Genomic DNA, 18,184 nt, shown 5'->3' on the forward strand with positions numbered 1-18,184 from the left:
ACTAATGGCACTAATCACAAACACATGCAAAGGCAGGTAAACTCATCACCTGAAAAAAAATCGGGAACATATGCTTACATGTCAAAACAGAGCATTGCAAAGGACTTAATTTTTGTGACTCAAATATGGAAATGTCCACATGTATATAATGGAGCTCTCGAAACGTTTTGAAAGCTTTACCGATGACTTGAATGTTGTAACCCTGATCAAAGAACTTTTAAGCCCAAGTCGTATGACACTCTATGAGATCGTCGTTTATAGAGCATGTTCGAATGTACCTCAAAGGTTGTGAAATGTAGACACCAAAGACACCGGAACTGCAGGAATATTGCTCGACGTATAGGGAAAGTTGATAAACTACAACATGAAGTCACTCCTTTTGTCATACATTATTGTGGTGAGTTTCCTATCACTCAGAATCTTTATGCATAGATCTAAATATGAAACAGATGAGGCGGTTTTACTGGTGTGTTTTTTATTTTAAGTTCAGGTGGGTAAATCAGTAGAAGGGAATTGGCTATTATTGAACGATATCAGATTATCAATGTTGAATGTACAAAAAGCGCATGACCTTAATATCGATTCTTCTGGACATTGCCAATAGTGTGGCCTGTATGTAAATATAAATATATATATATAACGTCAACACAGAGAATGAGCAGTTTCGGATATCACATAGTATGATTTTTCTATGCAAACTATGCTGAATTAATCGAAGTTCTTACACAAATAGTTCTTCTGTTTAATATCTCTGTATAGCATGGCTGTTATCCATATGCACGGGAACCTTCATCTCGTCGATAGCCTATACCTGTTTCAGTGTTGTTCAATAAAAGCCACCAAGTACATCAGGCTCGACTTCGACACATTAGCTGATTTGCTGTTAAAATAGGTTTGTTCCTTTATTGTTGTAACCAAGGCATATACTCTAATTCTTCTATTCATCTTCCTCATGAGACCGAGCACTTAATAACGTCAAAAGAGCCGAACAACTACTTGTAGTTTTCACAACATAGGTTTGTCAGCGCATCCAGTTAATTCAATGAACATTTTGTTTGTGTGGAAAACATGAGGCAAAATATTTATGCCTTATTTTTTGGAACTATATATTTAAAAAAAGACAATCATCCCCCACCCCCACTCGCCACCTAATAGCAAATGGTTGATCGCTAGGACATCAGTGTAAGTTCCGTTACTTCTTGTCAGGGGTTTCAGCTTGCGATGCATGGAAAATGCTAAGGACTTTCTTAACCAGCCACACCAGCACTAGGAAACTAAGGAACAACAGAACACTCTCTATAGTCAGAACATAGTTGTACCATAGAGGGGTAGCCTCTTGCATCAGATAGCCAATGATCTGAGGGTTGACCATTCCACCCAGGCCAACGGATACGAAGATGACAGACATAATTTTTCCTGACAGTTGAACAAAGTCCTTCTCTATCCACGTCAGCATGGCGGGGAAACTTATCGAGATTGAAAACCCGACAGCACAAGTAGTGATCCATATGCCAACATCAGAGAGAAACATTCCAGACAGGATCATCCCCACCTGCGCCACGATCAAAAAGATGAAGAAGAGGCCACATATCTTCATATGCGAGACGTAGCTGATGAAGAAGATGGCGGCAAGACGACCAAATGCATACGCAGCCCAGAACGTGGAGGTAATTCTTGCTCCCATGATCTTTGTCCACTTGAACTGTTTGACCACGTATGAGGCCAGGAAGGACACGGACGAGTCCTCAACTTCGTCTAAGAAGAAATAAAATATACCCAGAAGCCCAAGCGTGAGAACAAGTAACTTCCGGGATAACTTTTTCCCTTGTCTTTTACCATCCAATGCCTTAGTAACCTCCTCATGTCCCTCCTTTCTGGCAAAGAAGAAGACAACCAAGAAGGGAAGTGAGGACAGTATTGTCATTAACCCTGTCATCAGGAATGGCCATATGATGCTTGTTTCCAACGGCTCCTGAGGTGGTATGACCGATGCATTAAGAAGACCTCCTGTATCTGAGTTATTGGCAGCCGTTGCGTTTTGAACCACTTCCCTCCCGACAGCTAGGAAGGGTTCAAGGACAAAAGGGGAGACAATTCCCCCTAGTGACCATAAGAAATGGAAGGCCTGCATGTACGGCTTGCTCTCAACTCCCCACACTCTGAGAAGCTCCACGTTACTGCCTGCAAGACAATGTATTATTAAAATAGTATTTCAATAGCTCTATTTCAGATCAGTATTAATGCTGCAAGGTAACTAGACTATTGCACGAGTACGAATATATTTGTTTTCTTATGTCATCGGGGGGCACGGGTGGCCCAGTCGTCTAAGGCGCCGCGATTCGCTGTGCAGAGTTGCGTCCCTTGGGCACGCCCAAAACTTATGATTGTGAGTTCGAATCCCGCTTCGCCCCGATTATGTTTCTAATTTTGTCAGCACCATACCCGTGCTGGTGGGTTTCACCGAAGTGGTAAACGTCTGAGACCTGCATCACTTCGGGCTTTCCTCCCACATTAAGCTGACACCCCGTGATAAAACTGGAATACTGTTCAAAGCGGTGTTAAACCAAACTCACTCACTCACTCTCATGTCATCGTTACAATCGACTGGAGGCGCCAAATGGGTTTTCCTACATCGTGCAAAATGACTTAGATTGGACACAAGATAACAAGATATCAATAAGTATAATCGTAAGTTGCTCAGATATAAATGGTGATTAGTGAAGGTTTTGCAATTCTACCAATTTTTGATTGATATGTTTGTGTATGTTTGCAAACATTACCATCACTGATGTAAACTGAGGCGCAAAAGAAATTATTCCGAGTGTGGTTTTTATGTAATGGAAAATTGAAAAAACTGTTGTTGAATTTGATTATGTCTATTTTACCATGACTCAGTCCTGCATTCGTCCGTGAAAAGTAACCTGTGGCTGGGTACTTTTGTGTAAAAATAAATTGGCTCAATGAAGACGGGGGTAAGAAATGAATTTGCAATCATATGATCCCTACAAGGTTTGAAATGTGAATTTATGCCGAAATAACAGATTATTCAGAGGTAAGATGTCAAAGATACCTATCAACAGTTGCGTATTGTGCGAAATGTTCCTCTTTCAATTTTTAAAAGTTATAAATCAAATTATATTATAATCAATAAAACCATGTAGAAGTACTTTATGAATGCTGACTAAGCGCTATTACAGTTTAAATTTGGAATATAATATCGCAAATTTACGATATGTTCAACTGAAGTCAAACATGTCATAAAATCAACAGATGTATAGTTATTTTTGCTCCACAGTATATATTTGTAGCCCAGACTTCTGTCTTGACATTGAGTGTAGTGTATACAGTAAATCTAAGCACTTTATTTTAGCACAGTAGCGCTATTGCTATTAAAATTATGTTAGCAACAGTCTACGTTTGAAGTCGTCATGGTTGATGCTGGTCTCTGCAAATCTTCATAGAAATAAACTTTGCTCGTGCTGAATGACATTTCACGTTATCAATTCACAAAACAGTATATGCTAAAAAATATCCCTCACTTTTGCAATATGTAGTATTACATAAATTTCTAACACAAGGCCATACTTAATTGTAAAGAAAATATATCACCATTTTTAAAGCTAGGACACAACACTGATGAATTACGAAAACATATTGCAGTATTTAAAGGAAGTGGCAATCCCGTGAAGATTCCGTGTTATAATTGGACTTCAGAAACCAATGCTTGCCGCGAGAGGCGACTAACGGGATCGGGTCGTCAGGCTCGCTGACTTGGTTGATGCATGTCATCGATCCCAATTGCGTTGATCGATGATCATGATGTCAATCACTGGATTGTCTGGTACGGATTCGATTATTTACAAATGGCCGTCATATTCGCGTTATATTGCTGAGTGCGGCGTTAAACAACACACAATATAAATATATACGGGGACGGATATCGTGCTGACAAACCAACTGACTCTTGAGATTGAAATAACAATCCGCGCATCCTGGCAAGGCCAGGGGATTAATCTCAGGCATATTGAACTGCGGTGACTTACACCACTGGTCACTGACAGACAAGGGCAGAGGACAAACCTGTTTTGAATATCTCCAGGGAGAGCTCGCTCACTACACCACTGGTCACTGACAAATAAAGGCGACAAAGCCCCTACCATATTCAATAGAAATCTTTGCTAAAAGCAGAATCGATTGTACGATCTCGACTATATCATGAGCATGGGTTTATGAAACACTATTAAATAGACGTGATGATACCAGGTGTTCGCGAAAAGGTCAGCTTATCCTGTCCCATCTGTGGCACCCGCCCCAAACACATGCAAATACCAGTCAATTGTTCACCTGAAAACAACACGGGAACACATGATACAAGTCAAATTATAAGGAATTGCATCGGACATATTTTTTGTCACTTAAGAGTCAAATTTTGGAAATGTTCTCAACATGTCTACAATAAACGTTTTGAAAGCTTTACTGATGCCTTGAATGCTGTAACCTTGATCAAAGAACTTTTGAGCAAGAGTCGTATGACGCTCTTCGAAAGGGTACAAACCTGTTTTGAATATCCCCAGAAAGAACTCATGAGCTACAAAGACAGCAATCATGAGCCAGTACGCGGAGCACAGCGGGATCACCGCCACCGTCAGTCCGTGGCCAGCCATGGAGATGAAGAGGGACATGTACTTGTTGCAGCGGTCGTAGATGGCGCCGCCAGCAACAGCTCCGACCAGAGACCCGACCGCGGCGGCAGTGAAGAAGGCTGAGCCCTGCGACATGTCCGTTCCTGTGATGAGCTGCAGATCCAGAAGTGAGGGCCCTCGCTGTCCGTTGATCCAGCCCTGGTTAAAGTACACGAGATGTAAAGTATCTACTGTGACATTGATGTATTGGAGTGTGTACAGGCTTGACATACTTGACTACTGTAATAGGCGTACAGTGGAAACCCGTGAATCAAGCGGATACCGTATCATTGAAATGAGGTAGAGCGTCCACCCGGAGAGCGGAAGGTCCGGGGTTCGATCCCCGGCCGCGTCATACCAAAAAGATGTTAAAACAGGGTACGTGTTGTTACCCTGTCTGGCGCTCGGCATTCAGGGGCTAAAACAAGGACTGGTCGGCTCGGAGTATACTGTGTCTGAGTGGGGTATTCGTGTTAAACTGTAGCATTGTATCTCGGTGAGCTAGCACTATAAATCGGCATCAGTCCGGACTAGTACAAGCAGCCATACATACTTGACTATAGTAATAGGCGTACAGTGGAAACCCGTTAATCAAGACGGTACCGTATCATTGAAATCGTTCGAATTTTGATATTTCTGTATCGTGGACATAGACTGATGTTCCTTTGTAGCTTGCAAAAGGTGTGATTGTCAGTAAGAATGAACCTTGGGGGTGTCTGACGGGGTTCACGGTATACCAAGGTGAAAGGAGTTGCCAGTTTAACCACCTCGCCGCGAACTCCATCTTTCCACACCCCGAAGGTTGCCGGGCAAAATGAAGTACACACTTGGAAATTTGATTTGACCAAAATATTACAAACATCAAAACGTTAATAGGTGACCAAAACACGGCAACCTTCAGGTCCAAAACAAAACTATGACGACCGTATCAAATGCACCACCATCGAATAAGCATTGCTTGTTTGTTTCGGTTTTAGTCAGCATCAAACATGGGTGTATTCCTTCTTTGCCCGGCATATTACATGAAATCATGTACTACATAGTGAATCAGCTGATTATTTAGTCTTCTGATTTAAATGTCTTTCTGTCAATGGCGTGGCTGGGGTTAAATATTTCCTCACATTGCTTGTATGTTTCGAGGAACAAGATGTCATGGATGCGTTCCCTCAACCTCGTGTTCATGGTTCGGACATCTGACTATCAAACAGTCAAAGATGTCATATGTGGCACTTTACAGCGACGTGCATGCACGTATGTGTGTGTGTGTGTGTGTGTGTGTGTGTGTGTGTGTGTGTGTGTGTGTGTGTATGTGTGTGTGTGTGTGTGTGTGTGTGTGTGTGTGTGTGTGTGGCTGCTTGTACTAGTCCGGACTGATGTCGATAATATAGTGCTAGCACACTGAGATACCATGCCGCAGTTTAACATGAATACCCCACTCAGACACAGTATACCGACTCCGACCAGTGTTTGTTTTAGCCCCTTAATGCCAAGCGCCAGACAGGGTAACAACAAGTACCATCTTTCAACGTCTGTTGGTATGACGCGGCCGGGGATCGAACCCCGGACCTTCAGCTCTCCGGGCGGACGCGCTACCACTAGACCACGGAGGCGGTTTAGTGGCTGGTACCATCGGGAGGGGAGGACGTTATTACTCTTTTCACGAACACATGGTGTCATTACTGATTTTCAGTGATCCATTTATATTATTGTCACCTCTATTTTGCCTTTTACGCCCAATGGATTGTTTCTGCAGACAATCGAGACTGGTTATTCTCTGGTGTTGACTTACATTTATTATATAATTGATAAATATCCTTCAGACTATAGCGTTGTTGATCTGTGTATCACGCCATCTGTGGCATTCAGTGCTTCAAATAACAGCACTGTGTATGAGATGTCATGTTTGAGGTATCAAATATCAACAATCTACCAGATAATTAAATGTCACCCCTGCCGTAGATCTGAGTCACAGAGACTAATTACTCTACACTGCCTACGTCGGGCTGCAGTCCATAGGCGAAGTAATTCAAGAAGTGAACTTACTTCGTGTGACAACATAACACAACCAACACTACACTTGTACACATGTTTACTCGGGGAAGAAGATGTTTTCGATTACATGGCCTATATTGACAAAGCCTAAGCCGTATACATTAAAGTAAATTAAAGGACGTAAAGTATATAAACCATATTCACAGACATGTCTTGTTTTCTACATGTAACGGTGAATGTGGTATGAACTTGCCTAGTATTTGTGTATGTTGACAACAACGTCATCAACAACAACAACAACAACCAAATTACTACTACTACAACAACAACAACAAGAACAACAACAACTACTACTACTTCTACTACTACTACTACAACAACTACCACTACTACTACTACTACTACTACTACTACTACTACTACTACTACTACTACTACTACCACCACCACAAATAGTAATCACGCCCTCACACGAAGACACCACCACCTTCGCTCTTCACTCAATCGCTTATATTTACCAGTTATAATGGGAGGTCGTGGTTTGATTAACGGGGAGGCTTTTCATGATATAATTGTGTTGTGCATTTTTGCACCCATTTATTTGTCTGATGATCCTCTCGTGAAGCATGTCAGGACTCAAGATGAAAACAAGGCATTCCATAGTTTTCTATTGCGAGCCAAGGACGCAGGACATTATCTTAATGTAAGTGTTGATTTTGTTGATGGTTCTGTACTGCTGGACGGTACAGAAATGAGTGTCAACCAAGCGAAGTGCCATATCAAATCAGCCTAGACTCAGTTTTTCAAGGAGATGCTATCTGAACGACCATTGCATCGAGTTTATTTGCAGTGTGTTGAGAAGGGCCGACAACCCTGCAGAGTCCTTCTGTTGGATGAAGTCGTGAGGTCAGAAAAGTGAAACAGAAGGTTTTCTGTTTGCTGCTCAGGACCAGTCACTTCCCACTCTCAGCCGTCAATGTGTGATTTTGCACCAAATTGTGAATATTAAATGTAGATTATACAATGAATTTAATGAGACTGTCCAACAAATTGTCTTTGGATGCCCGGCTTTGGCACAACACAGTATCTTAAGCGACATGATAGAGGGGCTTGATCGTACCCCGCCGTGTGATGCTGTTATATTGCTAAAGGCGGCGTAAAACCATACGCACTCACTCACTACAAATACCAACATAACACCTATACATACATTCATGACACCTACAAATAGTCATAACACCTACACATAGTTATAACACCTACAAATACAGCCATATCACCTACAAATACAGTCATAGCACTTACAAATACAGTCATAAAACTTACAAGTACAGTCATAACACTTACAAGTACAGTCATATCACTTACAAATACAGTCATATCACTTACAAATACAGTCATATTACCTACAATTATAGTCATAACACTTACAAATACAGTCATGACATCTTCAAATACAGTCATATCACCTACCAATACAGCCATAACACCTACAAATACAGTCATAACACCTACACATAGTCATAACGCCTACAAATACAATCATATCACCTACAAATACAGTCATAGCACTTACAAATACAGTCATAAAACTTACAAGTACAGTCATAACACTTACAAGTACAGTCATATCACTTACAAATACAGTCATATCACTTACAAATACAGTCATATTACCTACAATTACAGTCATAACACCTACAAATACAGTCATAACACCTAAAAATACAGTCATATCACCTACAAATACGGTCATAACACTTACAAATACAGTCATATCACCTACAAATACAGTCATAACACCTACAAATACAGTCATAACACTTACAAATACAGTCATATCACCTACAAATACGGTCATAACACCTACAAATACAGTCCTAACACTTACAAATACAGTCATATCACTTACAAATACAGTCATAACACTTACAAATACAGTCATATCACTTACAAATAGTCATAACACTTACAAATACAGTCATAACACTTACAAATACAGTCATATTACCTACAATTATAGTCATAACACTTACAAATACAGTCATATCACCTACAAATACAGTCATATCACCTACAAATACAGTCATATCACCTACACATACAGTCATAACACTTACAAATACAGTCATAACACTTACAAATACAGTCATAACACTTACAAATACAGTCATAACACTTACAAATACAGTCATATCACCTACAAATACAGTCATAACACCTACAAATACAGTCATAACACTTACAAATACAGTCATATCACCTACAAATACGGTCATAACACTTACAAGTACAGTCATAACACTTACAAATACAGTCATATCACCTACAAATACAGTCATAACACTTACAAATACAGTCATATTACCTACAATTATAGTCATAACACTTACAAATACAGTCATAATACCTAGAAATACAGTCATATCACCTACAAATACAGTCATATCACCTACACATACAGTCATAACACTTACAAATACAGTCATAACACTTACAAATACAGTCATAACACTTACAAATACAGTCATAACACTTACAAATACAGTCATAGCACTTACAAATACAGACATATCACCTACAATTATAGTCATAACACTTACAAATACAGTCATATCACCTACAAATACAGTCATAACACTTACAAATACAGTCATAACACTTACAAATACAGTCATAACACCTACAAATACAGTCATAATTCTTACAAATACAATCATATCACCTACAAATACAGTCATAACACTTACAAGTACAGTCATAACACTTACAAGTACAGTCATATCACTTACAAGTACAGTCATATCACTTACAAGTACAGTCATAACACTTACAAGTACAGTCATAACACTTACAAATACAGTCATAACACTTACAAATACAGTCATAACACCTACAAATACAGTCATAATTCTTACAAATACAATCATATCACCTACAAATACAGTCATAACACTTACAAGTACAGTCATAACACTTACAAGTACAGTCATAACACTTACAAGTACAGTCATATCACTTACAAGTACAGTCATATCACTTACAAGTACAGTCATATCACTTACAAGTACAGTCATATCACTTACAAGTACAGTCATATCACTTACAAGTACAGTCATATCACTTACAAATACAGTCATAACACCTACAAATACAGTCATAACACTTACAAATACAGTCATATCACCTACAAATACAGTCATAATTCTTACAAATACAATCATATCACCTACAAATACAGTCATAACACTTACAAGTACAGTCATAACACTTACAAATACAGTCATAACACCTACAAATACAGTCATAATTCTTACAAATACAATCATATCACCTACAAATACAGTCATAATTCTTACAAATACAATCATATCACCTACAAATACAGTCATAACACTTACAAGTACAGTCATAACACTTACAAATACAGTCATATCACCTACAAATACAGTCATAATTCTTACAAATACAATCATATCACCTACAAATACAGTCATAACACTTACAAGTACAGTCATAATACCTACAAATACAGTCATAACACTTACAAGTACAATCATAATACCTACAAATACAGTCATAACACATACAACTCACCGACATAAAGTTCCCAAACAATAGACATGCTGTATAGAGGAATTTCTTCCTGTAGACTGTGGACTTGAGTTTGTCTGCCCACCGCCGGGGACTTGAAGCTACGGGTGTCTCCATGTTCCTTCTCCGACCCTCGCTTGGCCACGGATGCACCACAGTGGGGAGAGTGACATATATGAGTGTCCCAAGGAGGCTCTCGCTGTGGGGGGCTGTTCAGATGAAACAATTTGTGAGATTCTGATCAAATGACCCTTGAGAAAGAAGCCAGTTTAGACTCTAAATTGGTTGAAGGTGCCTATTTGGACTTCTTGTACGAGTAGGAGCCAGTTTAGACCAATGCTTCTTGTAGGAGCCAGTTTAGACCTATGCTTATTGTATAGGATTCAGTATAGACCCCATGCTTGTTGTAGGAGCCAGTTGAGACCCATGCTTGTTGTAGGAGCCAGTTTAGACCCATGTTTATTGTATAGGATTCAGTATAGACCCCATGCTTGTTGTAGGAGCCAGTTTAGACCCATGCTTCTTGTAGGAGCCAGTTTAGACCCATGTTTATTGTATAGGATTCAGTATAGACCCCATGCTTGTTGTAGGAGCCAGTTGAGACCCATGCTTGTTGTAGGAGCCAGTTTAGACCTATGTTTATTGTATAGGATTCAGTATAGACCCCATGCTTGTTGTAGGAGCCAGTTGAGACCCATGCTTGTTGTAGGAGCCAGTTTAGACCCATGTTTATTGTATAGGATTCAGTATAGACCCCATGCTTGTTGTAGGAGCCAGTTTAGACCCATGCTTGTTGTAGGAGCCAGTTTAGACCCATGTTTATTGTATAGGATTCAGTATAGACCCCATGCTTGTTGTAGGAGCCAGTTGAGACCCATGCTTGTTGTAGGAGCCAGTTTAGAACCCTGGCTTGTTGTAGGCGTCTGTTTAGACCCATACTTGTTGTAGGAGCCAGTTTAGACCCATGCTTCTTGTAGGAGCCAGTTTAGACCCATGTTTATTGTATAGGATTCAGTATAGACCCCATGCTTGTTGTAGGAGCCAGTTGAGACCTATGCTTGTTGTAGGATCCAGTTGAGACCCATGCTTGTTGTATAGGATCTGGTTTTAGACTCCGTGCTTGTTGTAGGAGCCAGTTGAGACCCCTTGCTTGTTGTAGGATCCAGTTGAGACCCATGCTTGTTGTAGGTGTCAGTTTAAACCCATGTTTATTGTATAGGATCCAGTTGAGACCCATGCTTGATGAAGGATCCAGTTGAGACCCATGCTTGTTGTAGGAATTCAGTTTAGACCCATGCTTGTTGTATAGGATCGAGATGGGACAGGTGCCATTCTATACTCCATAAGCCAATTCATATTCAATGCTTGTTTTAGGAGCCCGAACAATATTCACTTCCTTAACCATATAGTATTTAAGGATACTCCGCTTGTAACAAGAGACAATATCTAGCAAATGAGTTTATATCAATGACAATTGTACAGTAGATATTTTAAAATGAACAATTATTAAAATTATAATTGTGATTTCTCATGTCTCTTGCTAATGACATAAATTATATCGAAACATTGATAATGATGATAAATAATGATAATCAATAATAGGTAATATGTATTTAAAGAACATAGTATTATAGTCATCATCAAATTATTCTTGCAAAATAATTATGGAGTCAATTAAAAAGCGCTAGTGTTTCACAGAATTCTGTTCATTCACCTCACACTCCCATTGCTTATGGTATTGTCTTGAGAAACAGTTGAGAAGGGCTTGTAATATTTTCTTGATCTTTGACACGTGTAACATGTGGTGCAAGTCTGCCTTGTTACTGATCTACCATGTAAACTGACGGGCAAAAGAAAGTTTACACCCATGTCTGATTGTGTCTAAAATGAAACAAACAAGAAATGGTTATTCCAACTAGGTTATGTATTTTGTGCTTTGAACCTTAGGTTTACAGTGTTTCGGCGATTGTTTTCAGCCTAGTATCGTTTTGCTTAATTTGGTTAAATCCAATTTTCAAGTGTATACTTTATTTTGCCCGGCAGTTTACTCTATGTTACTCACTATTTACACTGTAACAGGTCACTCAAATATCTATTTTGCACGTGTGTAAATTTACAGGGTGTGTATTTCATGCAAAAACAACGCTGATTTACAAACAACATCGGAGACACGTTGTGTTGTGTTCTTGCTGTGCCAAGTACCCCGAATACATGCCACGCCGAGACGAAGATGGATTCCTCTGTTTGTTTGTTTGTTTGTTTTTTATTTAACGGCGCACCCATCAATATTAAAGCCATATGATGGCAGACAATCCAGTCTTTAACATCATGAGAATCGATCTACGCAACTGGGATACGATGACATTGTCCAACCAAGTCAGTGAGTCTGACCACCCGATCCCATTCGTGGCCTCTTACGGCGAGCATGGGTGGCTGAAGACCAATCCTAACCAGTATATTTACAATACTGACGACGCATAGTAATGGACACTGCATGTTGTGATTTTATGTGGTTTATTGTTATTGCAGGGAATAGTTGCACGTTATTAACTATCACCATCAGGATAATATGTAGCGGAGTCACGGTGACAGGGACGTCCAGGATAACGACCCTTATTCCTACAAGGATCAGAGCATAGTGGGTTTGAATCCCATATTCGCGACGAAAATGATGTTTGGTTTGTCTGCACCAGACTCACAATGCATGCACATCAGTATATACAAGTTGTCTTTACATAGACATCTAGATACTTCAGTAGAACATGGATATGGCAAACTACAAGTGACTTGAGAAATCATTTTGTTATATATGTTGTTCGTCATATACGTTTTCTCTCGGAAACGTCCGCCATCTTTGATAAAACAAAACATAATAATTGCAGCATTATTATGTCATTAGCTGTGCCCACTGCTTAAGATTTTAAAAGATTCAATTTATAACATTCATTTCTCAACGTTCAATTCATAAGATTCATTTCATGACATTCAATTCATAACATTTCGGTCTCGTTTTGCTGACTGTATTCGAGAAACTGCCTCGTTGTGATCAGACAAAGTGTCATATGATGTACCAATATACTGTTCCAAGTCTTTAACGAAACACCTCTGTTTGTGTGTGCAAAGTGATATACTCACATAGAAATACAGTAACAAAAATCGGTTATCACATGACATGTCATGTCATTTTGCCATTAACTTCCCCTTCAGTGGCTTCATATGCTACTTTGCATAATATCATAACTTTCTTGAGAATCAGATACTGATCTTGTAACGATCTCTTATTAAGTATAAGTGGTGTGTTGGACATTCGTCAAAAGAAAATAAATATGGTAGATATTTCAAAAATTCTATTAAGTTGTGGATAAAGTGATAACAAATGGGGATAGTGCTTACCATATTCAGGAGTCACCTAATGTGTTAATCTCTGGATCTAGATTCTGGAGTCTCGTAATGCGTTAATCTCTAGGTCTACATTCACGAGTCTCGTAATGTGTTAATCGCTAAAGCTAGATCTAGATTCAGGAGTCTCGTAATGTGTTAATCTCTAGATCTAGATTCAGGAGTCACCTAATGTGTTAATCTCTAGATCTAGATTCAGGAGTCTCGTAATGTGTTAATCTCTAGATCTAGATTCAGGAGTCTCGTAATGTGTTAATCTCTAGATCTAGATTCAGGAGTCTCGATCGATGCAATAACTGAATCCATTGAAACTAACAATTGTCTGTTGTTTTGTGTTTGTTTGTTTGTTGTTTATCGCCGCACTCAGCCATATTCCAGCAAAATGACACTTGTCTGTAAATAATCGAGTCTGGAACTGACAATCCAGTGATTGATATTATGAGTAACGATCCACGCCAATGGGGTACGATAACACGCCAGCATCCAAGTCACCACCAAGTCGCCAGACCACCTGACCCAATAAGTGACTTCTCACAAGCATAGGTTCCGGGGTCTGAGACGAGCCAGGTGGCTCCGGTGTTACGTAACATGTAGGTATATATATATATTACACCAGCATGTATATACATACCCTGGGATTGCTTCAGAGGGATATATTTGTACATCAGGCGAGAAGACGAGCAGGTGATTGGGCATATATAAGGTGATTAGACTTACATCAGGTGATTCTACCTACGTCAGGTGATTCGACATTTATCAGGCGAAAAGACGAGCATCAGGTGATTCGACATACATCAGGTGATTAGACTTACATGAGGTGATTTGACGTACATCGGGTTGATTAGAGGTACATGAGGTGATTAGAGGTACATGGGGTGATTAGAGGTTCATGGGGTGATTAGAGGTTCATGAGGTGATTAGAGGTTCATGGGGTGATTAGAGGTACATGAGGTGATTAGAGGTACATGAGGTGATTAGAGGTTCATGGGGTGATTAGAGTTACATGAGGTGATTAGAGGTTCATGAGGTGATTAGAGGTACATGGGGTGATTAGACATACATCAGGTGATTAGAAATAGATCAGGTGATTTTACTTACCACAGGTGATTAAGCATACTGTGGAGACAATGCTGTTTAATGTGTAAAAATGCTCATAGTGTCCATTTCCGTTTGGTACACGTATGTACATTTCCACGACATGGTTCCCGTCAGTGAGAAAAGGAAGGGAAGGTGGGGTAGCCTATTGGTTAATGCGTTCCCCCGTCACAACGAAGGCTTGGGTTCCATTCCCTATATTCCCCGATATCTAAAAGCGGTGTAGACCTGTTGAAATGTATATTGTCTGTATTTAATAATGCCTGCCCTTGTAGATGTTTTAAGAGAACATGACAACCACTCTCCGCGCATGTGTACGAGGGGCGTTCAATAAGTTTAGCAACTTCAATATAAGACCAAGTCGCAAAATATGATTTGCACTTTTATTTTTCAATACAATCTTCATTCACCGCAATACACTTATTCCATTTGTCCTTCAAGCTTTTAAAACCACTTTTATAGAAATCCGCAGATTGGCCCTCTAACCACGCCTCTGTGGCAGCCTTTATGTCCTCGTCATCCTAGAAGCGTCTTCCACGTAGGGCAGATTTCATTTGCCGAAACAGGAAATAGTCACTGGAGGCTAGGTCTGGGCTGTACAGTTAGTGAGTGAGTATGGTTTTACGCCGCTTTTAGCAATATTCCAGCAATACCACGGCGGGGGACACCAGAAATGGGCTTCACACATTGTACCCATGTCGGGAATCGAACCCGGGTCTTCGGCTTGACGAGCCAACGCTTTAACCACTAGGCTACCCGACCGCCCCTGTACAGTTAAAAACCCACCCTACAGCCGAGACTTAGCCCACAGTGACTATTTCCTATTCAGGCAAATGAAATCTGCCCTAGGTGGAAGATGTACGCACGTACGTACGCAGCCACACACACACGCGCACGCACGCACGCACACGCAGCCACGTGGCTCTGTAAGTGCCGGGATGGAATAGATTTTCAGCAACCCATGCTTGTCGTAAGAGGCGACTAACGGGATCGGGTGGTTAGGCTAGCTCCTAAATTCGTGGATCGATGCTGACGATATCAATCACTAGAGTGTCTGGTCCAGACTCGATTATTTACTGACCGCCGTCATATAGCTGGAATATTGCAGAGTGTGGCGTAAAACAACAAACAAACAAACAAACAAAACAAACCACTAATGTTTACCTTGTATGTTTACCTAGTATGTTTATCACTATGTTTACACTGTATGTTTACCACGTTTCCACTCTCTTTTCCGCTGTACTGCATGCTAACACTAAATGCTTTCCACGTATGATTATAACCCATGAACACAGTTCATATACACAGTCTATGTCCACGATGTACGCAACCATTCTGTACCATTCTGTACAGTCTAAGGTTGAAGGGATCGAGGAGCTGTATAAAACACTGCGCCTTCATCAGAGAGCTTAAATTAATCTTTGTGATTTGACTAACTCTTGACTCGGTCCCCATAGCGAAATGTTTATCAACCCCAAGCCTTTGAAGACCAGGTAATACACCTGTGTAATAATTCACCCACAAGTCACACACTCCAGCTGACTATATATGCATAACCTAGGAAGGCAGTCTGGAGGCGACGTGTTTAAACAAAAGGCAGGGTTTCCCATTTAGCCAGATCAGAACAGGGCTTATTCAACCCTCCGGTGGTGAACCCAGTATCGAATTCAGGCGTGAAAGGGCTGACGCTTGATGTTATTCACTGACACTTCAGGTCATATTTGAAGACATAGATTTGTTTCTGATGCATGCATCCTTCCAGTGTGAGTGAGTGTGGTTTTACGCTGCATTTACCAATATCAAGGCAGGGAACACCCGAAAACAGGCCATCCCACATTGTTACCATGTTGGAAATCGAACCGGGCCTGCATCGCTTTCAGCGAACGCTTTAACCACTTGGCTACTACGCCGCCCCCTTCTAACATTTGACGGGGGCACGGGTGGCCCAGTCGTCTAAGGCGCCGCGATTCGCTGTGCAGAGTTGCGTCCCTTGGACACGCCAGAAACCTATGATTCTGGTTTCGAATCCCGGTTCGCCCCGATTATGTTACTAGGTTTGTCAGCACCATACCCGTTCTCGCGGGTTTCACCGAAGTGGTAAACGTCTGAGACATGCATCACATGGGGCTTTCCTCCCACATTAAGCTGACGCGCTGTGATGTAACTGGAATAATGTTAAAAGCGGCGTTAAACCCAACTCACTCACTCACTTATTCTAACGTTTGACGGGAAGTCACGAGCAGTACGTTTTAATGTTACCTTTATGTTTCTTGGCATTCATAGTGCACAAGTCCTGCACGCATACTTTACTCGCAATCATCGTCCGCAAGATACAGTTTAGCACCAAATGTGAAGGCAATTTCAGTGAGCGAGTTGAACAGCGTACGAAATGATGTTTTTTACCGTTTTGGGTGTGGCGCACAAAAGGTTATGACTTCCGGAACAACTGTTTATAAATTATGTGTCATTGCTTAGCTCCGTGCAAATGTCGTCCGTGACGCGATCTTGTTTGCCTCATAATGTACGGATTGCACATCAATATATGAAATTGTTTGGGTCCTATTTATCATATTTAAACCTACTATTTGACACTTAGCGTTACTCTTGAAGGTCATAGATATAATTAATGGACATGTGATGTAAAGTCTTGTAAACTCTTGTACCACTGTAGGATGGTCATATCAGAACACAGACGCTTAGGAGTGAGTGAGTGAGTTGTGTTTAACGCCGCTTTTAACATTATTCCAGTCATATCACGGCGTGTCAGCTTAATGTGGGAGGGAAGCCCGAAGTGATGCAGGTCTCAGACGTTTACTACTTCGGTGAAACCCACGAGCACGGGTATGGTGCTGACAGACCTAGAAACATAATCGGGGCGAACCGGGATTCGAACCCACAATCATAGGTTTCTGGCGTGCCCAAGGGACGCACATCGAATCGCGGCGCCTTAGACGACTGGGCCACCCGTGCCCCCAGAAGCTTAGGACAGATCCAGGGCTTTATTAGGTCATGTCATTCCTGGTTTCCCTGTCTGACAAAAGTAAGTGTTTGACTAATGGATGGATACCAATTTAAACTGCCTGGCAAAAGGAGTATGCACCGTTGTTTGATGGTGGCATAAATTAAGCAAACAAGAAATGAGTATTCGATGGGCATGTATTTGATGTGGGTATCACAGGCGAGATCACATGCACCATGTCAATACGTATCTCTCAACAGGTGGATTGCACATGACGTCTCAAGGAACATGGGGGTGGCAGTTTCACAGTACGCAGTAATGAGTGAAGCAGGCATTATCTTGATCAGTTTGAGATGGTTCACAAATACCAGACAGTCTCAATGCCGATTATGACCACGGCGAGAAACAATGCACGCCCAGACTCGCCGTCTCATCGATATCGTCGAGCGCCTGATGACTTCAT

At 40.8% G+C, this 18,184-nt stretch overlaps 1 protein-coding gene across 1 annotated transcript; it reads right to left on the bottom strand.

Annotated features, from left to right (window-relative positions):
• Positions 1-469: 469 nt before the first annotated feature.
• LOC124138369 (sodium-dependent glucose transporter 1A-like) lies at positions 470-10,414 on the bottom strand. Its single transcript, XM_046504977.2, has 3 exons — positions 10,272-10,414; positions 4,556-4,841; positions 470-2,181 (listed from the first exon to the last, which is right to left on the bottom strand). Exons 1-3 carry the CDS (start codon positions 10,383-10,385, stop codon positions 1,193-1,195), a joined length of 1,389 nt encoding a protein of 462 aa, XP_046360933.1. The 5' UTR covers positions 10,386-10,414; the 3' UTR covers positions 470-1,192.
• Between the last annotated feature and the right edge of the window lie 7,770 nt (positions 10,415-18,184).

Source organism: Haliotis rufescens, unplaced genomic scaffold (assembly GCF_023055435.1).
Source record: "Haliotis rufescens isolate VD_foot unplaced genomic scaffold, xgHalRufe1.0.p SCAF_8, whole genome shotgun sequence".
NCBI lineage: Eukaryota > Metazoa > Mollusca > Gastropoda > Lepetellida > Haliotidae > Haliotis > Haliotis rufescens.